The sequence below is a fragment of the Ruditapes philippinarum genome, unplaced genomic scaffold (genome assembly GCF_026571515.1).
Source record: "Ruditapes philippinarum isolate M1 unplaced genomic scaffold, ASM2657151v2 ctg6011_1_1_1_1, whole genome shotgun sequence".
Taxonomy (NCBI): domain Eukaryota; kingdom Metazoa; phylum Mollusca; class Bivalvia; order Venerida; family Veneridae; genus Ruditapes; species Ruditapes philippinarum.
Genome location: NW_026854203.1, coordinates 56,906 through 80,988, shown reverse-complemented (window position 1 = coordinate 80,988; position 24,083 = coordinate 56,906). Strand labels below are relative to the sequence as shown.

General features: G+C 33.2%; 1 protein-coding gene across 8 annotated transcripts in view; it reads left to right on the top strand.

The window, feature by feature from the left end:
- Positions 1-24,083, top strand: part of LOC132739416 (uncharacterized) — a 111,933-nt gene that overhangs the window by 33,561 nt on the left and 54,289 nt on the right. Inside the window, exons 9-10 of one of the 8 annotated variants that reach the window (XM_060727124.1) lie at positions 108-141; positions 6,668-9,895. The exons of the other annotated variants lie outside the window; for them this stretch is intronic. Of the exons in view, the coding sequence (XP_060583107.1) occupies positions 108-141; positions 6,668-7,499 (866 nt within the window). The 3' untranslated portion in view covers positions 7,500-9,895. Of the gene's footprint in view, positions 1-107; positions 142-6,667; positions 9,896-24,083 lie in introns of those variants that run through there. 8 annotated transcript variants of the gene reach the window in all.

Genomic DNA, 24,083 nt, shown 5'->3' with positions numbered 1-24,083 from the left:
TCTAAAGAAGTAATTATAATTTGGTCATTAATTTCAATGTTTTTTCTAACATTTAGTTCTTTGTGAAATTTTCAATCAAACAATTTATTTCTTGCATTTATTTTCAGATGATTCAGCACAGGAATCAAAGCAAGCCCAAAGGTATTTTGCAATATTTTGTTTTCACATATAAAATAATTGTTAATCAATTACTTCTGTAATTGACATTACGCCAGAGAAAGGATCGCTCCGCCCACTGATTCATATGACCCGGTCAGTAAGAACCTTATACAAAGTATAGTACCATTGTTTTCGCAAAACTGTTATGCCACTTATGTTACCAATGAATTTACCTTAATTAAATTTTGTATATATAAAATTTTGATGTTTTTAATGGTTTTATTGAATAGAAGATCTATTATTCAATGTATAAATGTATTTTGGTGATTTAAAAAAGTTAAAAAACAACAATATCTGCATTCACTAACTAATGACGCATGAAGCGTTTTGCAAAGATCAAGTTATTTCTTAAATGAAAAATTAAAACTGACAAAATATCATTATATCTTTCAAATGCAAAGAAGGGCTATATGTAGAAAAGTGTATGATTATGTTATGATCGTTTTATTTTGACATTGAAGTGGCGAAACAAAAACAGTAAAATTATACTATTGACACAAATAAAATTTAAAATCATTTTTCGGGTTTTAGGGGTGAAATTCAGTTTAATTTGTTCATGAATTGTCAAAAATTGATTCAGAAAATTGCATGCCCTTGCTAAAATTTTATGATATATGATTATGTTTTGTAAATATACATTTGATATGATTGACTACAAAACACAATTTTTTTTTTATATTTACTCATAATATTTGCATTTTTACGGCTGCGTTTTTATTGACGCTATACGTTATAAACATAAAATGTCATATCTTCTGGATATTTAAGGACCTTATAATAAGTAATGTGATTATGAAAAGGTAGAATGGAAATAAAAAAGTGGATTTGTTTAAACCTTTTCCTTTTTCAATGCATTTGTTATAGCCAAGATAAATTTTTCGTACTTATTATAATTGACTTTTTGTATAATAAACTAACTTACTCGATCTGTCAATATGTCAGTATATTTGGTAACTTAATATATAATTAATTATATAAATAAAAAAACTTTAAATCGGCAGAAAATTAAAATAATTTTAATATAAATTACTTCTGCTCCATTGTCTAAGACAAGTAGCTTGTCTAAGGAAAATGGTGGACTTCGCAGGCACCTTAGCGTGGAACTGATAACATCGCAGATTGGCTTATGCCAGCTTGGTTGACAGGCGGCGTAATGTCAATTAGAGAACAATTTTCCTTTTATCGTTTACCTGATGTATTGTTTGCAACTGTTTTCATCTCATGTTTTGCTGGCATTTATAATCATATAAAGATAACAATAATCTATATCCCTTCGTTGGTCGCAGGCACCTTAAACTCCAATTAAGAGAAGAAGTTTATTCAATGTCTATACATACTTGATATATCAAGATATTGGTCCGATAAAATTATTGATAGTAAGATATTTCAATGACAAATCTTATTATACCATTGGGTCATACTTTGCATTATTTTGGAAACAGTTCAGTAGGTCATCCTATATTTTCAATATCTTTGCTCTTTGGTCTTGTGGAGATTCTTTGAACTAGGTATATTTGAAATTATGAGACACCAGAGCGAGGTCGAAACTACCTTGCGTAATAGTCTTTCATTTGGAGTAAACGTCCACTTAATTTGGTTACATGCAAAAAAAACCCGTTTCTCTCTGTTCTGTCATTTAGACCTACACTGTATTTTTGTATGTCACCACAGGAATAATAGATATAAATTGTAAAATTTTCTCATCTAAAACAAAAAGCATTTATATTTTTATTTTTATAAAGACTTTTCAAATTATAGCCTTTGATCAAAATTGGCATTGCCCCACGATGTCATAGCTTTTCTTCAAAGCATTTCCCTTGCTATGACATAATCCAGCTCATGAGTTAAATAATAAAAGGGAAACAACACATAATGAAATGTTTAATGAAATATATATGCAATTTTGGAAAAATAAATCTTTTAAAAAAACTTTCTAAAAATTTACTTTAAATATTAAATATTAGACATGTAACATCACAGTGTAGTCATCATATAGGAAATTATAACAAAATTTTTTCTATGAAACTGCAATGCAAAGAACTTAAATATTTTGCTTGTGGTATTGGCAATTGGATCTCTTTATAATTTTAATGAATCATGCCACTGAGGGTCTAAATTGGATGCAACCCGGGAATCACTTAATTTATATAGAATTGTATCGTAAAAATTAAACAATAAAAAAATAATTCTACTATGATGTTACAATGCTCAGAGCTGAGATATTTGGCATGAAGCATCATCTTATGGCTTTTTACATAATTAATGTCAATCATTTTCATGGGGTCGAAAAAAAGCTCCACCCGGGGGTCACTTAATAAAGGAACATGTATTTATATCTTCTTTCATAAAAAACTATACCAAGAGCTTAGATATTTAATTTGGACTTTGCTTAATAGACCTCTACAAAAGGTACATAACTCAAACCCTAGGAGTGAAAAATAGGCTCGCCGTTTAGGTTAGTTATTGTACGTAGACTTGTATAATAGTAAACTGTCTCAGAAATCTGCCTTTTTATTACAATTCCAAGAGTTTAGGTATTTTGCATATAACATCTCCTTGTTGTTTTATATTAAAGGAATATCAGTCATGCCCCTGGCGACAAAATTTTTCTTGCCCCGGGGTTCACTTAGTTTATATAGACTTGAAAAGGAAAATAAATTTCAGCCTTCTTTTGCAAAACTACAGGTATTCGGCATGTTACATTGCCAAGTGGATTTCTACAAAAGTAATATTTTAATAAGTCATTTCCTTGGGGTCAAAAATGGCCCTGCCCTTCATAGAAGTCACTAAGTCCATAGACTTGTTAACAAAAATGTCTTAAACTTTTTCCTCTCAAAGTTCAATGGCCACAGCTATATAGAATGAAGAATCGCCTTGTGATCCTCTACACAGTTGAATAAATCATGCCCTTGGATCAAAAGTGGTCCACCTTGGGACACACAAAGTTTATAAAGACTTACAAAGATAAACATCTAATTAATTAAGTCTTCTTGTGTGAAATTGCGATGCCAAGAGCTTAGATATTTGTCATGAAGCATTTTGTAGAGCATCTACAATTACTTTAAAACTTATGTAGCCTAGAGAAAAATGACAAGCCCAATGCGACTTTATTATTAGTTTTACCCTTTTTAGCATGAATATCAGATGAAAAATCATGGCCCTCGTGTTCTTATATGTCTGGGAATTTATAAGAGGTGTCCCAAAAAAGCGGCGTCAATTAAGGTACACGTCTTAAGTATAGAGCCTTTCATAAAATTCCTATTTTTGTGTCCTTCAATTTTTTTAAATGATTTAACCTTTGCAAGGTTATTGTTTTAATGAATGTTACAAGGCTTCATTAAAAGACAATTCGTGAGAAGTTAGATCGATATTGACCAAGTAAAATTAATGTTTAACTGTATGTAAGAAAATGAGGAAAATGAAAGCATATATGTATCAAAAGTATTTTCAATGACTGGCATGAATACAACATTTTGTTACAAACGTCTCACACAGTTAGTCACAAGTACATAAAACTTGACAGGTCGAGTCCATCCATAATCTTCTTTTCAGAAGTGACTTGCAGTAGTGGTTCTCTGGTGTATTTTAGCTCGATTTTTACGGGACATCAAACCGAGCTATTGCTAAAATCTTCGTCCGTTCCCTTTCCCGTCTAGTAACTTTAACATTGTCAAGTATAAGCTCACCTGAGCTGACAGTGTGTCCGTCGTCGGTCTTTGTTTAAAACAATTTTAAACAGTATATCTTACTTAACCACTCGATGGATTTTATCGCCCTTCACAGGAATAAGAATGAGGTTCTCCTCTACAAAAAATAACTGGTTTTAGTCTGATACATAAGAGGTCACAAGAGCTAAACAAGTTATATAAATCATACCCCTTGGGTCAAACATTTGCCCCGCCATAGGGGTCACTTAATTTATATACAGGGTTCCCACAAAGAAGAGAAATCAAAATTCCCTGACTCTTCCATGACTTTTCCCTGACCAAAACCATTTTTCCCTGACCAATAACAGCGTCAAGTTTGCACAATCTTAGAGCATTAAATGTGTTTTTTATACATGTATTTCGACCTCCTCCTCCTCCCCAAACAGCCAACCTATTTTCTCCAATTCTTTATTTTAAATTATTCAAGATAGAAAATACATGAATATTAGCGAGCAATTGTCATAAGCTACTTTTCTTGTTTACTTTCAACAAGTATGAGTACATTTATCCAAAATGTAAAGTATTTGATAATACATGTCATGCTAAAAGATGTTTCATTCTCTTAAAAATACAAAGCAATGTTATCAATGGAGTATTGACAAAAACAGGCCTGCACTTTAATAAAATTAAAATATACGATAGTAATCAATGGAAAACTGGTGTTGGACAAGAAACAATAAGACAAGTAATGAAGTTGCTACATTAAAAGCAAAATGCAGAAAAAGCTAAGAATACTACTAATAAAACTAGCTATGACAGTTAGTATCTCAAAGTTATGGTTTAATGCATGTGTGCAAAAACACAACATGGCACTAAAATGATTGGTACTTAATTGAAGTCCACCAAGTGTTTTCTCAATATCTTAACTGGATTCTTTTATTACTTTTCTTTGACCTTGACCCTGAAGGCATTGCACTTGGCATTTGACTTCACAAACAAGTCCATTTTTATCTTTTTTCAGCCTCATGAGCAGACTATCAGCCTCTTTCACAAGAACAAACCATAAACAGCTCAACAGCTCAGGAGGCAAGGAATGCTTAAACTCCTTTTAGCTTCTTTCTTAAAAAGATAGTTACTGTTAATGACAAAAATATCCAAAATCTTCAGGCAGAAGCATAATCATTTTTAAGAGTAAAAGAATATAAAAATAAAACAGACGCTCATAATCAAAAATAACCCAAATAATGGAAGAAACTGCATTTGCTTTAACTGATTTTGCTTCTTGCTGTTTGAAAAACATAATTTTCTACAAAATTCCCTGACTTTTCCCTGACTTTTGCTTATTTTTCAAATTTCCCTGACCAATTTCAAAATTCCCTGACTTTTCCCTGACCTTGAAAATAAATTATTTTTCCCTGACTTTTCCCTGAGAGTCCGTGGGAACCCTGATATAGGTTTATATTGGAAAATAAATTTGTCTTCTGTAATGAAACTGCATTGCCCATAGCTTACATATTTGACGTGTAGCATAGCCTCGACAAAATTTATATATATTATGCGAATTGGGTCAAAATTGGTCCCGCTCTGGGGGTCACTTAGTTAACATAGACTTAAACAGTAAAAATGTCTTAAAAACCTCCTTCTTTGAAAATACAACAAGACGCACAAAAGGTTAACTTGCACATTCTAGTACCCCGTCCATGTACAGGCTAAATCAAACCGAGCATGCAACATTTACAATTTTGTCGTTCTGGACGTTTTTAAGCGATCAGTTTTTCTCTATTGTAAGATATGTTGCATATAGCATTATAATATGGTTCTCCACAAAAGTAATATTAATTTTGACCATTGGATCAAATTTGTTATATCCCAAGGGGTCACTTAGCTTATATAGACTTGTATAGGGGGAAAATGTATGGCTTCTTTTGTGAAACTGCAATGTCAAGAGTATGAATATTTCACCTTCACCTGTATTAACTAGTGGACATCTAAAATGTTACATAGGTTATGTCCTTTGGGTCAAATATTGACCCTGTCAGGTCAAATATTGACCCTGCCTTTTATTGGGGTCACTTAAGTTTGTGTAGACTTATACAGATAACAATCTTCTCTGAAAGTACAATGCCAAGAGATAAGGTATTTTGTGTGAAGCATCACAACATGTTCCTCTGATTTAAAAGATCTTAACCGTCAATGTCTATTTTTGAATTTATAATTTTTTAGCTGCTATGATGATTAATATAAATGAGACCGCAACCTTTGAATAACCTTGCCACGAAGGTCATATTTTTTATTTTCCTGATTTTCATATATTATAATTGACAGATTGATTCATATTGGTACAATTCAACATTTATGTCAACGCCGGCGTATTGATATTTCATTTTATCATAATTTAAGTAGGACATTGATATGTAAATTACCTTGACTGTCAGTCTCAAATATAATATTTAAATTTTATTTTGTACTTTCTGTAACAATATTATTCACACTTTGATGACTTTGACATTAGAAATAAGGAAAAGTCGGCGTTGGCTCCTGTTGGTCTTTGTCCTACATATATCTTTTATACAATTGGTACTTTCAACATGTTATATGCCTTAATTTATTGTGTTTGGTTCAATTACGCACGTTTATGCATGTACACTCTTTATGGCCCCTGTGTTAATTCTTCCTAATTAGTGTATGCTTGCAAGAACACTAAACAATATTGATCCTTTTGTATTATTTTTCAATTGCTTTTTATGTAAATTCATACTCTATACATATGCAAATATATTTTTAAGATACCAAAAAGCCACCGAGTTTTTTTTCTCATGGTGTTACATACTGTTGATGTTTTTATTGGTTTCTCTTTTCAGAACCGATAAGGAAGTGGAACCAGACTTTGTTGAGATAGTAAATGACAATAAGTTTATTAAAGAGTTCTGTGAGGTATCCGATGGTACAATTGTTTGTACTTTCCAAACCTTTGATGGTACAAATGAAGGCGATTGGTTCCTCGCGATTTTTTGTCTTGAAACTTTTAAGACAGTGGAATCCGAAAAACTTGAAAGTGAACCTCATGGCTTGTCTGCAGTTCAAGGTACTAAGGAGATTATTTTCTTAGAAGAAGGGGACATGTTTACGAGACTAATGTCTGCAACTGTTAACAATTCTAGCATAAAGCTTGGGGAAATTAAGAAAACACCTATTGTAAGCTATTTATTTCATAAAATAGCCAAAATAGTTCACAGTGACCGTTATATTGTGTGTGAAAAAACAGAAATTAAAATTTATGATTTGAATTGGACAAAAAAGAACAATATCATAAGCTTCGACGGACAGCCTCTTTTCTTTGACAAAACTCCTGTTAACGATTCCAAAACTAGCAGAAGAAAAAACATTACTGACCTAACAGTAGGGTTAAACGAATTCTTTGTTAGCTCGTTAGATAGAATTATAATATTTAATCTGAAAGGAGTACTCCTAAAAAAAATTCTCACAGGGTCCATGAGAACATGTATATTCAACGACCAAATGTTTATCGCTTATGTAAAACAAATAAATATTCTTAATCATACCGACGGAACATATGTATGTAGTTTAAACGGACCGTATGGTGTCCCGGATCGTATGTATTACGGGAAGGAAAACAAGCGTCTTTTCGTTGCAAATTTCAACACGTGGTCGACGTGTGTCGTTAAAACTTAGGAATACAAGGTTTAATGATGGGCAAAACAGCAGTTTTTATGCGGTAGTCACACAAATTGTTTACTTAATTAAATGCTAGACAGTGTGAAAATATCTGACAAGTGTTGGTACTAGGATTGTGTATATTATGTCGTTCATGTACCAACATGTTCTGTTTCAGTATGATTAGGCTTGTATTCTGTAATAAATGTATGCTGTAAGATAATGAATTTCAGCTGTAAATGACCATCGAAATTTTTGTGGGATGAAAATTGTTTATGTTATAATTTGCTGTTTTTTAATATGTTAAAAATATATTTTAAAGTCATGAGATAAATGAGTAAGATATTATAACACAAAAACTGTGTAATAATGATCTCGCGTATTTTAAAATTCATGGGTACATGTGTACTATATCAAAATATGTTTAATGAGAATAATAAAAACTCATATAAATAAAAACTCTTGCAATAAATCATAATAATATTGAACTCATTGACTGACTTTAATATGACCTAACATGGTTGAACCCTTACCATGCTTTGCGAAATTATAATGACATTTGTAAGTTGAACCAGGATATACGCAATATCTTAAACTGTTAAATATGTCTATCAATATTGTTAAATGCAGATGATATAGTTATACTTGCAAAGAATGAATATAATTTACAATTGATGTTAGATTGCCTATGTGAATGGTGTCAAAATAATCACATGTTGATCAATGTGACCAAAAGTATTGTTGTATACTTTAGAACAATGTCTATGCAGAAATATCAGTTTATATGTAAATGCAATGATGAGGTACTTTAATAAACTCAAAAGTATACCTATCTTGGTCTGACGTTAAATGAATTTTTAGATAATTAAGTGACTGCTAAGTTTGTGTCACTAGCTGCAAGAAGGGCTCACATATTTTCAAAGTCCATTGACATATGACTTTGAAACTTTTCACACTTGTTCACTATCATAACCCCAACCTGTAGACAGGAGGAGGCAACTGTGTCAAGCATTTTTGACAGAATTATGCCCCCTTTTCGACTTTAATTTACGTTAAATTTTTTGTTTGTTTGTTTTGGGTTTTACGTCACACCGACACAGTATTGGTCATTTGGCGACGTTCCAGCTTTACTTGTGAAGGAAGACCTCAGGTGCACTTCCGGTCATTATTTTAGGCACGAACGGGCACCTGAGTAGAACCACCGACGTTCCGTAAGCTAGCTGGATAGCTTCATCACATGACAGAATCCAAAGTCCCTGTCGGGATTCGAACCCATAGCGGTGAGGGACAAGTGGTTTGAAGTCAACGACCTTAACCACTCGGCCACGAAAGTTTTTGTAATACCTCAAATATTTTCAAAGTCCATTGACATATGGCTTTGAAACTTTGCACATTTGTCCAGCATTATAACCCCAACCTGTTGACAGGAGGAGGTAACTGTATCAAGCATTTTGACAGAATTATGCCCCTTTTTCAACTTAGAATTTACATTTAGGTTTGCATACCACCTCAGATATTTTCATATTCTCTTGAAACAAGTTGAAATTTTATACTCTTCTTTGAGAGCATAATTGGACTCTCTCCAAGGCCTATAACTGTAACATGAATTTAAAGAAAAATGTTGTCCTTTTGTTATTTACTCAGAAAATTTTACATTATCAAAGGCTCTTTATCTATCAAGCACTTAGAATAGTCGAGCGTTGCTGTCCTACCGACAGCTCTTGTTTTTTGTAAGAATTACAATAAATCATTTTCTTTCGTTTAGAATTATGCTCTGCATAGATCTAGATTGAAGTTTAAGGTAGGAGTAAAATTGCTTTTTTCTCTGGCTGAATGCAGCAAAGGCAGAATTTTATGACGTTTGCTATGGTATGTACTTGTTCCAAATTTTAACAAGGTAAGTTGTATGTTTAATAACAGCATTAGATTCCCCATATGCATAAAAAGTCATCAGTGCATTAGTTATAATTTAATATCTATTATGTTTAAAGTATGTGTTGATAATGATTCCAGATTATTTACTGAAAGGCACATCATGCCTCAGAAAAAAGTCATTAGAGGAATAAAATTAAAAACATTTATGGGGCATAATGGGCCTTAGAAAACATGGATACGTTCTTGGGGGTAGTTACTTCCCCTTGACTGATATAAATTGTTTGATACATGCTGTTACTAAAATAATAAAACAGTAAAAATAACACAGAATTTCAAATTGCAGAAATAAAATTCAGGTTATCCAGTCGTATAATTATTAACATGGAAGTCTCGCAAGAACTTTGAATCTTTTTGTTTGTTTGTTGTTGTTTTTCCTTTTTAGAGTTTTCGTTTTTGTGTCTTTTTGTCATTTGTTAAAGATCCTGTAACACAACTTTTTCATGGTTTTATTTCATAAATATGATGCGCAAATTAAAATTTGTCAATATTGTAAGTTCCAATAAGCATTGTTTATAAAGATTTATGCCAAATTGTAGTTCCTTCAAGGGCAAAGATTTTTGCCAAATTGTGGTTCCTGAAAGGGCAAAGATTTATGCCAAATTGTGGTTTCTGAAAGGGCAAAGATTTTTGCCAAATTGTGGGTTCCTGAAAGGGCAAAGATTTATGCCAAATTGTGGTTCCTGAAAGGGCAAAGATTTTTGCCAAATTGTGGTTCCTGAAAGGGCAAGATTTATGCCAAACTGTGCTTCCTTAAAGAGCAAAATTTATGCCAAATTGTGTTTTTTTTTTAGGGCAAAAATTATGTCAAAAAGTGCCATGAAGGGCAAAGTTGTATGTCAAAACAGTTCCTTAAAGACAAAAAATGTTAAATGTGATTCCTTGAAGGGCCAAAAGATAACCAAACCACCTGAAGTCATATTCTCGCTCCAAAAGTCAAAGGCTTAAAAGTTCCGATATTTGGCGTGTATTGAACTGTTGTCTATAAAGATTGTTGTAATAAGAACCTGCTACTGAGATATATAATATATAGAAAACATTTATCCAAAAGTCAGAAATTAATTCTAAGTTCATTCCCGTTACATTATATACTAATATATATATATATTAGTATATAGTGTAATGGGAATGGACTTATAATTCATTTCAGACTTAGGATGAATGTTTTCTACAATCAAATACATATTTTGTGAACATTCAATGAGCCGTACCCCTTTGTAATCCCAGAGGTAGGTCGCTGACTTAAAACCACTTGCACCTCACTACGTGAGATCGGGGACCTCGGATCTTTTCATCATGTGAGGGAGCTATCCAGCTAGCTTACAGAATGTCGGTGGTTTTACTCAGGTGGTGCCCGTTTGTGTCTGATATAACGCTTGGGCATGTGAGGTCTTCCGCCATATGACTTACAGTGTTGGTGCGGGCAAAGATTGATTAATCATTGTATATGGTATACATATTTTATACTATGATGTAAGAATAAATTAAATAAAGCTTTTACGGTATACATTATCGATTATATATACACACATTTGACAAACCATTTCATAATAACAAGCGCGCTGGTGTGTCAACATACGTACACGTATCATCCGAGAACATCTAATATTTTATACATTTAATGCAACAAATAATTCTATATCGTAATTTTACAAATTAAATTTGGCTGAAGTAATCTGTGTTATATATCATAATGATTGGCAGAAAGAACCGAAAAGTTTCTATTCTTACAAATGACAATGGCCATCAGTGATGGCATGTGTCGCCTCATGATAGCCATACATGTAGCTCGGCAAAAATCACACAACCTAAAAACCTGTGTAATGTGCACAAGAATCTGAGCTATCGCTATCGATCCATCCTGTGAATTCATTGAAATAGCATTATATTAGTGGTATAACTATGAAAAGCCATTCTGCCATGCGAATTGCTATTTTCGACTTGCTATTTGCGAAATGACAAATGCGAAATGATATTTGCTAATGATAAATGCAAAATGCTTATTGGCACGAGGTTATTTCAGATCAATTTCCACCATTAATTCAGACCGCTGTCTTCCAGGAAGGTAGTAAACAGATTTTTGCGAAGTAAAACCAAGATAAACAGTAATATTTTTCATGTGTTTGTTTTTTTAAGCTTCAATTAAGGCGTGTTGAAGGATAAGATCTACGACAGTATCCTCAAAGTACTTAATGCAGGGGGTACTTTGTACCAGGAATGACCAGATATTACAAATAATATTTACATAATAATATTTACATAAGAAATTTCCTTTGTATGCAGTGTTTTTCCTATTAATTTTATACAAAATATGGCATATTTTGAGGAAAATTAAAGTTTTATTTATCATATTCACATAAATGTAACCAGTGGTTTTGCTAACGATTTGGACCCAACATGACATTTTAAATGTGTGTGCCAATGCTTATCAAATGTTTATCCTTTGTCCTGTGTGATAAATATTGAATAGAACTTTAGTATCATTAGCAGTAACTGACCATTTATATATGTTTTTAACTTTTTAGCTCGACTATACGAAGTATATGGAGAGCTGTCCTACTCGCCCCGGCGTCGGCGTCGGCGTCGGCGTCCGCGTCCAGATTTCAGATTAAAGTTTTGGTGCAGTAAAATATTTTTCACTATAACTTTGTCATTTCTTAAGGTATCAACTTCAAACTTCAAATATATGTTCCTTATCATCAACCACATCTTATGTGACAAGGTTCATAACTCTAGCACCAATATTTTCAGATTTATCTCCCCTTGAACTTAGAATTTTCCTTAAAAAATACTATTCCTTACTGTAACTTCTTTATTTCTTAAGGGATCACCCTCATACTTCAAATAAATGTACCTTATCATCATCCCTATTCTATGTGACAAGGGTCATAACTTTAGCACCAATGTTTTTAAGATTTATCTCCCCTTGAACTTAGAATTTTTCTTAAAAAATAATATTTTTTACTGTTACTTCTTTATTTCTTAAGGGATCACCCTCATACTTCAAATATATGTACCTAATCATCATCCCCATCTTATGTGACAAGGTTTGTAACTCTAGCACAAATAATTTCAGATTTATCTCCCCCCTTAAAATTAGCATTTTCCTTAAAAAAATTATTTTTTACTGTAACTTATTTATTTCTAAAGGGATCAACTTCATACTTCAAATATATGTAGCTTATCATCATCCATATCTTATGTGACAAGGTTCAAAACTCTAGCACCAATATTATAAGAATTATCTCCCCATAAACTTAGATTTTTTTACTAGAAAAATGTTATTTTTTACTATAACTTTTTTAGTTTTAAAGGTATCTACTTCAAACTTCAAATACTTATTCCTTATCATCAATTACATTTTATGTGACAGTGTTCATAACTCTTAAAGCAATTTTTACAGATTTATCTCTCTTTGAACTTAGGATTTTCTTTAGAAATATTATAACTTCTTTACTTTTTAAGGTATCTCCTTCAAACTTCAAATATATATTTCTTATCATAACACACATGTTGTGTGACAAGGTTCATAACTCTAGCGTGACTATTTCTAGAATTATTTCCCTTGATCTTGGAATTTATGTTAACATATGTTAATTTTATGCTCCCACAGAGTGGGAGCATATAGCGTTGCACTTGTCCGTCCGAGTGTCCGTCCGTACGTCTGTCTGTCCATCCATCTGTCCGTACGTCCCGAAATCTTGTGAACGCAACTCCTCTTAAACCGGATGGCAGATTTTGCTTAAACTTCCAGGGATGATCAACCTTAATGTGTAGATGGTAGTTAAGGAAGGAATTTTTGCTGCGATCAAATTTAACAGAATTATGGCCCTTTGTTGATTTTTTCACCATATACCATATAGAAATTTTGTGAACGCAACTCCTCTTAAACCGGATGGCAGATTTTGCTTAAACTTCCAGGGATGATCAACCTTAATGTGTAGATGGTAGTTAAGGAAGGAATTTTTGCTGCGATCAAATTTAACAGAATTATGGCCCTTTGTTGATTTTTTCACTATATACCATATAGAAATTTTGTAACGCAACTCCTCTTAAACCGGATGGCAGATTTTGCTTAAACTTCCAGGGATGATCAACTTATATGTGTAGATGGTAGTAAAGGAAGGAATTTTTGCTGCGACCAAATTTAACAGAATTATGGCCGTTTGTTGATTTTTCCACTTTATACCATATAGAAATTTTGTGAACGCAACTCCTCTTAAACCGGATGGCAGATTTTGCTTAAACTTTCAGGGATGATCAACCTTAATGGCAGTAAAGGAAGGAATTTTTGCTGCGACCAAATTTAACTAAATTATGGCCCTTTGTTGATTTTTTCACTATATACCATATAGAAATTTTGTGAACGCAACTCCTCTTAAACGGGATGGCAGATTTTGCTTAAACTTCCAGGGATGAACAGCCTTAATGTGTAGATAGAAGTAAAGGAAGGAATTTTTGCTGCGACCAAATTTAACAGAATAAGGGCCCTTTGTTGATTTTTTCACTATATACCATATAGATATTTTGTGAACGCAACTCCTCTTAAACCGGATGGCAGATTTTGCTTAATATTCGAGGGATGAACAACCTGAATTTGTAGATGGTAGTAAAGGAAGGAATTTTTGCTGCGACCAAATTTAACAGAATTATGGCCCTTTGTTGATTTTTTCACTATATACCATATATAAATTGTCAGTGGGGGCATCCGTGTCCTTTGGACACAGTTTTAGTTTTACTATAACTTAATACATATTAATATATAATTGATTTTTCTTTCATAGTTTTGTCCTCCTTACTGCGTCCAGTATTTTATTAGTCGAGCTTGGCTGTCTCATGTGACAGCTCTTGTTATCAATTGTTTTTTTCGGTATTTCGCTTGTATATAGTGTAAATAGTTATTAAAATTAATAAATATCCAAGCTACAGTTTTATATACTTTTGATATGAAAATGTAATAGATTGTGCTTTGTGAATATTTAATCATCTCAAAATGATCAAAATGTCATACATTGTTGGAAATTCAATGAGACTATTTTAAGGAAACATTTGCTTTCTATTTGCTTGCTTGCTAATATAAATAAATATACTCTTTCAAAAATAGGTAGTGCTCCTACTTTAGAAGATCTTAAATGGAAACTCCTGTCCTTAAAAGCATAAAAAAGATGCCAATTAGTTCTCTAGTTGTTGCAACAACACAGAATTTTAGCTCCAAGAATATTTCAAGGTATTGTACTCACCCTGGTGTCGGCAATCGCGTCAGCTTCACAGCTTGGTTATTTTTTGCGGGCAAGTACAGTTACCATTGTCACAAAGATATCAATTTAATAAAAATACTTATTATGACAGCAGGCAGCTATTATTGTAGATAAAGGTTTAAACTTTTGACCAAAGCCTTACTGAAAAGCCATCCATAGTTATCTGACAGTTCCTATTGTTGATAGTAAAAACTTAGCAATAAGTTCTTGATAAATGATCCACCCGAACCAAAAAATACATACAAAAACTGGATTTGATTTAGACTATTCATTGACATTAATGGTAATGAACTCTGCCAATGCCCTGTGGCAAGTAACTATAAATATTTACTGTTACTGTTTCGTATTGCAGGCTGAGGAGTTCTTGATACGCTGTGGGGTGAAAGAGAACAGAGCTGGAGCCTAAGTTGATGCGCTCTATAAAACACAAAGTTTTGAAACTGCACTTAGCTTGTAATGATGACTATGAAACTGTGAGAAACAGACTGCTAGTAGAATTTTAATTTCATGATGAATGTTAAAATGATGGTTACATAGTCCTTTGAATCATGGTGGACGAGATGGTTGATGAAGATACATTTTCTGTTTTTAACTACATTCAACACAATAAGAAGTATGTTGGAGCCACAAGATTATACATGGGTATGCAAAACAAACCAATGATGTACTTCAGTGACTCTGAGGAAAGTGTGTCCAGCGGAAATGTCATCAAAACGAAGCAAACTGGGAAATGTAGGTTGAGCTAATCGGAGCAAAGTGGCTCAGCAAATGCGCAAAAGGAGAAAAGTGTGTCAAGAGAATTCAAGGACTTGAAAAGTAGAGGTGATAATTTAGAATCAGTAGATCGATTACGTCGATGCTTATTAATTCTGTCCAGTATATGCCACCGATCCAAAAAATAGTCTGTTACCTGTAAAGAAATGTGATGTGACTTGCTGGAATCTTATGCCAGGACTTAAATAAAATGATGGTCATTAAAGTAATGGAGCATTAATTTTTTACCTTCTTTGTTTCAATTTTAGCTTTTTCTAATGTAACTAGTTTCTAATATTTAAACTTTTTTATACTGATATTTCAAATTTTGATTGTATCTCTGTCAAAATCTCTAATATAGTGACAATTTTGAATACTTGAGCTTTGGCTGTAATACGATTAGCTCTTTGTTTTAATTCTGTTCAATAATACAAAAAAAATTATTTCAAAAGTTTGCTTTATTTTCTTTCTTCAGAAAAATGAATTGCACTGCCCTCTGAAGGTCCCTTCATATATAGTTTTCTTTTTCATTTATTTAGTTTAGTGTCATATTAAATAAATATGTAAGGAAATGAACGCTTTCATAGTCCTTTCTTTCAAGACCTTTTGTTAGACGAAAATATATTTGTTTAAAATTTTGGGGATTCATATAACAATAATTTATAATGTTAGTCCTAATACTAGCACATGTACTTCACCTCTTATTTTATGTACCAAAATGGTAATGGTGTGGAGTTTCCCAATACTAGAATGAGTTGTTGTGTACCTGGATTTTGTTCAATTAATGAAGTTGTCTAATTATCTGGCTTTTATTATTACTCAGTTTGAAATATGTAAGAATTATTACCCAGCAAACATTACATATAGGACCGATGTCGGCCCGATATCATCTTCAATGTCGGCCCGATAACGACATCCGAAGTCGGCTCGACATCGGATGTGCAACCCGACAGAATATTGACTTTTATGAATGAAACTTTTGAATAAAAGAAAGAGAAATGAAGTTGTTTTTTCACTATTGTATGGGATGTTTATTAGTTATGAGTACAATTTAACAGAATTTATGTGTGAGTTGATTCTGCTTGTATTATTATTTCAGTCTTTGCTGTGTATTTTTATTATTCTTATATGCAGTCATTTGATGCTAAAACAACAATATGATGCTACATGTATGTTTTCCCTTGAATGAGTCCGAATAAGTACAGGGTTCAACTTCGTTGTCCGTCTGTCTGTCTGTCTGTCCGTCCGTTTGTCTGTCCGTCACACTTTTGTGTCCGCTCCACAACTCTACTAAAAGTGGTATCCACTTGAAACTTGATAGGAAGCTATATCACATAAAAAAAGTGCAGAGCAAAAGAACCATGACTCTTCCTTTCATAGTTTATGAAATATTGCCCTTTGTAAATTTCTATATTAAATTCTTGTCCGGGCTATATAAAAAGTATAATATATATCATTTTGAAACTTTGTAAGTAGGTTAAGTACATATATGTGAAGTGTATTACACAATAACCATAACTCTTTTTTCATAGATTAAGAGTTATTACCCTTCGTAAATTTCAATAGTTAATACATGTCCGGGCCATATTTCAGATAGGTCAATACATCTCATTCGCACATACGCAGAAAAAGATGAGCACTTTTGCAACATGCAGCGCTGTTGAAAATAAATATAAGCGTTACAATTTGGCCTTCATGTTAAAAGAAACATTCCATTCTGTAATATATGAGGCGAGACATAGCTACTTCCGTTTCCGAAAGGACCCGTCCAGTTTAAAGTTTGGTTTGAGATCACAATGTAAAAACATTCTTTAAATAATATAAAACTTATTAATATCTCATATTCTAGCTGTATATTTTATACTGGTAATATTCAATCATAGCATTTGTATCAATGGATTATCTTTTGATATAATATCTGTAATTTAAGCAAGATTTTTTCCCAATTCATATAGTGTTACCCATAAAATTTAAACTCTGCTTGGAGATACCTAATTTTTTAAAGTTAAACGTGCATTTCTTTTGCCTACTTTTGGATATTTTGTATCTCTATTGTATTATAACATGCATTTTTCTGAGATTTACAGAAAGAAGAAAAAGAGATTGTGTCACTACGCAACATAGTGAGTCGGAAGCTTTGCTGCTGTTGTTTGACAGCAATACTGATTACGTTCATAACAGTTTTTATTTGCAATCAATTATCAACCTCCACTTCATCAGCAACTTTGCTCTGCTCAGTACAGCAATACAATTCAGCAGTATTGTACATCATGTTTGGTATTTCAGAAAGAGATCTTACATTCTTCATCTTTCGAACACGATGCTTATTCCAATGGTGTGCATGATGTTGAAGTTCATTACGAATTGCAGTAATGAAACAGAACTTCAAGCAATATATATCAAGAACGTTGTCTGTTTGCAAAACACCACTCAAATTAATCCATGCACGTCTGTTATAGGGATTATCTCAAATATTGCCAAAACCATTCGATCCTTTGGTTGTGATTCGATGAACTATCCATTACAGCACATCTTGTAAACATATCATTATGGTGAGAACGAAGAAGCGTTTAGACATCAGCAATATTTACATATTCTGTAGCCGGTCCATATGAACGGAACCTTATTGAGCTCACGAATTGAATTTAAAAAAATGGTGCAAGTCAGACATGGATTTTTGTTTATTTCGTCTACTTTGAGCCAAATCAACCTTCTGCTCCAACCATCTTTTGCCCCATGAATACAAATCCCTAAAGGCTTTCATTTGTCGTTTCCATCTATATGCCACATATTGTTTGAACCTTTAAGTCTCTGTAATTGATGCAGCTCTTTGTGGATCGTTACAGATACAGTGTATTACGTCCCTTACAGTGGACTTACAAAACCGGGGGGGGGGAGGAATTTTAGTACCGAATCTTAGAATGTATAGTCCGACTATTAGTAGTACATGTAATGTAAATGGAATGAGAGACACGAGTTTAATATGTATAATTCGTCAATTTTCTGGTCATCCATTCCAGCCCCAGAGAGTAAGAAGCGCATATAGCAATAACATTTCGCATTTGTCATTTCGCTATTAATCATTAGCAAATGTCATTTCGCAAATTGCATTTCGCATTCATCATTAGCAAATGTCATTTCGTAAATTGCAATTGGCATGGCAGAATGGCGTTCCATATATAACAGAAGTAGTCCGAACAAATTGGAAAACGCTGACGATATGCACAACTAGACATGGTACTGGTCAAACCTGTAAACTTTGGATGAACTTGCACCAATAGTTTATGAGAAACAGTCTGGGGATGGACAAACGGACGGACGGACAGACGACGGAGAAGTAATCCCTATTTGTCGTCACTACTTCGTAGATGCGGCACAAAATAGGGTTACGCTTGCGATCGTAAATGGAAGTCCAGTCGAATAGTGTTTCTATAAATAAGGAGAATAGAAAACCCGATTTCTAAATTTTATTTCTAAATTCTGTTTAAGCTCACCTGAGCATACTTTAATCGTTTTTCAATGTCCGCAGTTTCTCTAAATCACTCGATGGATTGCGACCAAACTTCACATGTATCCCATGCATAAGTACTTAGAAGGGCACCTGAGCTTAAAATAGACTTTTAAAATAAAATCCTCTATTCAGATACTACAATGCCATGAGCTATATAAGATTTTGGGGATGCATCATCATCTCCTTGTGGTCCACTACTAAAGTTATATATAATATACCCCTTGGGAACAAATAACCTCGCCTCAGGGGTCACAAAGTTTATTATAGAAAATACATTTAAGTCTTCTTTTGTGAAACAACAATGCACAAATATGGATATTTGTCATGCAGCATGTAGTAGACATCTACCAAACATTCTCGAAGTCATTCTACTGGGGTCACTTAGTTTACATCGTCTTCAAAATTTTCTCAATGCTCGGAGTTAAGATATTTTGTATGTAGTATCACTGTGTCGTCCTCAACGAAACTTGTGTAAATGTCAAAGTTTATTTTATAGACTTGAATAGTATAACATATTTAATTAGGTTTTCTTATGTGAAATTAAATACACAGAGTTTAGATATTTGTCACATTTAGAAGCAGACATCTACTATAATTCATTGGTAAAAAATAACAAACCCAATGTGACCTCATTACTTTGATTTTGAAATCTATCTAGAGCTATCATTGCCTTTTGTCATTTAAAACTATTGAAACGTAACAAAAACCGTGCATGCGCAATGAAGCAGATGACCTAATAGCAATGGAAGGACTTTTTATTTTCTGTTTCATTTTTTATTTGTCCGGGAGTATTTGGAAAATTGAACTTCGGAGGATGGCATTTTTCAAATTTGATTAAGGTAATTTTTTTACAGACTTTGTGCAGTCTTTAAATAACTTACTATACTCATTATAATTTACAGTCTATATGGATTTTAGCCAATATTAAGACAAACAACGCACTTTTTTTTAAAAAGTTATTCAAAGTTGATTCTGTTTAATTGGCAATACATATAGGCGATATATAAGATTTAAAAGGTACTTCTCACATTCCAATACAGGTCTCACTAACTTTTTCAGCAGGTGGTATGCCGGACCACTGGATCCAAAATTCAGGTGGTCCTTTCTGAACACAGGTGGTCCATCTTTTTTTTTTTACACATTTGTTTTAAGGAAACTTCAGATTTAGAAGAACTACACTTAAAATTGGTGACAGAGACATATTTATTATTAGATTTATAACAACTGAAGAAAATATGTATTTTTTCCTATTTCAATCTAATCAGATAGTAAGTCATTGTAATCCTATATATTATTTATTATCTCATTGAAAAATACATGACAGTACTCATGCTTCTTCCGCAACTCAAGTTAAGGAATAGTGAAACCATTTGTGAATGACTTATTTCCTTACTGTTATTCATATACTCATGGCTGTTTCCTGGTACATCTTATAATAATAATAATTGCTTTTTATAGATTAACATTTTTAATTAAACTATCAAGTTATTATATTCTTGTCTTTGAAACAATGATCAGCCTTGTCACATCCATACAGAGTGACCATTTGCTCACTTAGGTAACTCATTTGTACAGATAATTAAAAGTCTAATACCAATCTCTCAGACTTTTGAATGAACTGTTCCAAGTTCACAGCTCATAAATTTACCAGGTAAAGGGTGACATCGACTAAAATAGGTTGAATATATTTTGGTTGCTTAACTCAATGTACATGTAAATGGAAAGCTACTAGAGATGTGTTTGTAGAAGATGCCATGAAGGTCTAAAAGTGGACTTCCTGGTATTCAAATAATTGATAATTAAAAATTTAGAACAATGAAAAATTCTATAATTAAGCCCATTTTTATAACTACCATGTCAATATGTATTGAAAAATTGTAAACCTGTTGCTACCCCGTTGTTTCCTTGAGTAACATTTTTTACGCATTGCCTCGTACTCACTTCAACAAAGATTAATTATATTATGAAGCTTATAGTGGACGCATTCGAGACTGTGTCTTTATTTTCTATGCAATCAATCGAAAATAAATTCTGTATAAAATGAATTACAGTTTCCCCACAAAATATATTTGAAAAGTGCCGATACTCGCCGATCAATATCGTTAAACCTGTGTAACAGTTGAGTACAATATATGAAAAAAATCACATTTTCCGGCGTTACCGTGAAGCACTATTCAGGTACATCGGCGTTACCTCATTAAATGACTTGAATCACATTTTATCAGTTTATTTCAATTTTCTATATCACCAGACGTTTAGTAAATGTCACTCGCCTACTAAAAATCGAAATTATACGGTAAAATATTCATTGGTGTATATACTTATAAGAGTTGACAAAAAGCCAAAATCTCGCTCAAAACGGTGGTCAAGTCATCATTTTCACGAATGGTCTTGAAAAATAAACAATTTCGTGGAAATGCTATTGATGAGGGAAAAAGAGTAATGTCTTCGCAGCCGTATACGGCTTTTCCTTTTTTTTTTCAGTTCAGTTAAGTAAAAAATAAATTGGTCAGTTTACTTACCGCATTGGAAATCCTATCCGCCATTTAATGCACAATTTTGTATTAATTATTGCACGAATCGTGCGTTATTTTCACATTCCGGCGTTACTGGATATACACGGTGATAAATGATAAACTGACACAGGTTGACAGTAAAATCTCACATTGAGCACATGCTGCTCATGTAAGCTAACAAGAGCACTGCTAGGCAGAGCATTATATGCCTGAAAGTGGGGTTTTTAAGTAAGGATGAAGCAATTGTAAGACATGGTAATTAAAGAAAGTATTACCTCCTTCAAATAACAATCCTCCGTTGAAGTTTGAATATCGTTGGCCAAATGAAACTTAAGTTATGCTCCGGAAACTGTTTTCACTTTTAAGGTAACATAGACCTTTGACCTTTGACCTTGTGATCCCAAAATCAATAGGGATCTTCTACCCAATATGGACTTTATCCTAAGAAGTTTGAACACTGTGGGCCAAATGGAACTGAAGTTAAGTTCCGAAAATGTTTTCAGTTTTAGAATGATAGTGCCTTTGACCTTATGACCCCAAAACCAAAAGGGGACTTCTACCCAATATGGACAATCATCCTATGAAGTCTGGGCCAAAATGTTATGTTCCGGAAACTGTTTTCAGTTTTAAGGTAATAGTGACTTTGACCTTTGACCTTGTGTCACCAAAATCAATAGGGATCTTCTACCCAATATGGACATTATCCTATGAAGTTTGAATATTGTTGGCCAAATGGAACTTAAGTTATGCTCCGGAAACTGTTTTCAGTTTCAAGGTTATATTGACCTTGACCTTTGACCTTGTGACACAAAAATCAATAGGGTTGTTCTACCCAATATGGCCAAAGTTTGAACACTGTGGGCCAAATGGAACTTAAGTTATGCTCCGGAAACCAAATTTCTAACGGACGGGCGGACGGACGGACGCCAGGGGGTATATCATAATATGCCCGAAATTCCTTCGGGCATATAAAAAGCAAGCATTCAAACAATTAAATAACATTATAAGATGTACTGTATCTATGAACTGATAAAGGGTAATGAGGCAAAGTCACACATAACAATCAAAGCACTGCAAGCACTGAGGTATACATTGCTTGACATCAAGACCATGTGATTTTAATCTACTGAACTCAATAGAAGTCATCTTCTGGTTACAGTCAATTTCGAACACAAATCTAGGCTTATTTAAGGAGGTGTTGTTCCTACAGACTAGTGCTGTGTTTTTCCAGGCAAGACTATATGGTTTGCGAAACTGAAGAGCAATACAGAAATCAGTTTGCAAAGACCGGTTTTTTATCTGCAGTATACAATGTTGAAATAGTAAAATAGAGTCTTCAGTGCTTTTATCTATTACTTTAAAAACAGGACAACATGCGGGTTTGTAGTCTATAACAATGTGGTATTGAATCATTCAGCAAGACTTAAAAGTTAGGTGAACATTTTTGTTTACATGCAAAACGCATTCACAGAAAAAAAAGGCACTCCATTGTGCAATCATTGATTCAAAATAAAAGCATTTGTACTTGACAAAATTTAGGCATCAAAGCCCTAAGCTCTAGCCTTGTACATTCTTAAATTTTTACTACAAGTACATTACGAAAATTAATGACCCCCCCCCCAACCCTCCCACAAGGCAAATTTTATCCCAGGGCTAAAATTAAAACAATCTTGGAAGAGGTCGACTACACAATGTTTCATGCCAAATATTTTACCTCTAGTCTTTGTCAATTCAGAGGAGAATACTGTTTAAGTTTTTTTTCTATACATGTATATACATTTAAGGAAATCCTAAGACACCATGGTTCCTGGTAAACCTTGTACCTTCAGACAAGATTTTTTTTAAAGTTTTTTACTTTATACATACCATATAATGAAAACCCAAAAAGACTCCTTGGCAGAGCCATTTTGACCCCAGGGCTATAATTTGAACAATAGTGATAGAGGTTTACTACACAGGTAAAGGTTTCATGCCAAATATCAAACATCTAGCCTTTGTCAATCCAGAGGAGAATATTTTTTATGTTTTTTTTATATACATGTTTATACATTTAAGGAAAACCTATGACACCCTGGTGCTATTTCACTAGGGGCAACATTTGAACAACTTTGGTAAAGGACGTACTGATGATACTATTTACCAAGTATCTAAGCTCTAAGCCTTAAACCTTCTGACAAAAAGATTTTTTAAAAAGTTTTTGCTATATACATGTAAGGAAAACCTTAATATATGACCCCAGGGGTGAGGCTAATTTTGACCCTTGGGCTGTAACATGAATAATCTTGGTAGAGGTTAACTACCAAATATAACATGACAAATATCTAACCTCTAGTCTTTGTCAATTCAGAGGAGAAGATTTTAAGTTTTAACTACATACATATCAGGAAAATCTATGAACCCTAGTGCAGGGCTAATTTGACCCCCAGGGTATAATGTGAAAATCTTGTGAATGTCTACCAGACAATGCCTTTTGCAAAATATCTATGCTCTAGGCCTCATTTAAGTCTTTGAACAACTTTGGAAGCCCTTTACTCATGGAACAATCCTGTCAAGGTTGGTTGAAATTGGACAAGATGTTTTCAAAAGATGTTAACTATATAATGTATAAAACACACACACATGCATGCATACA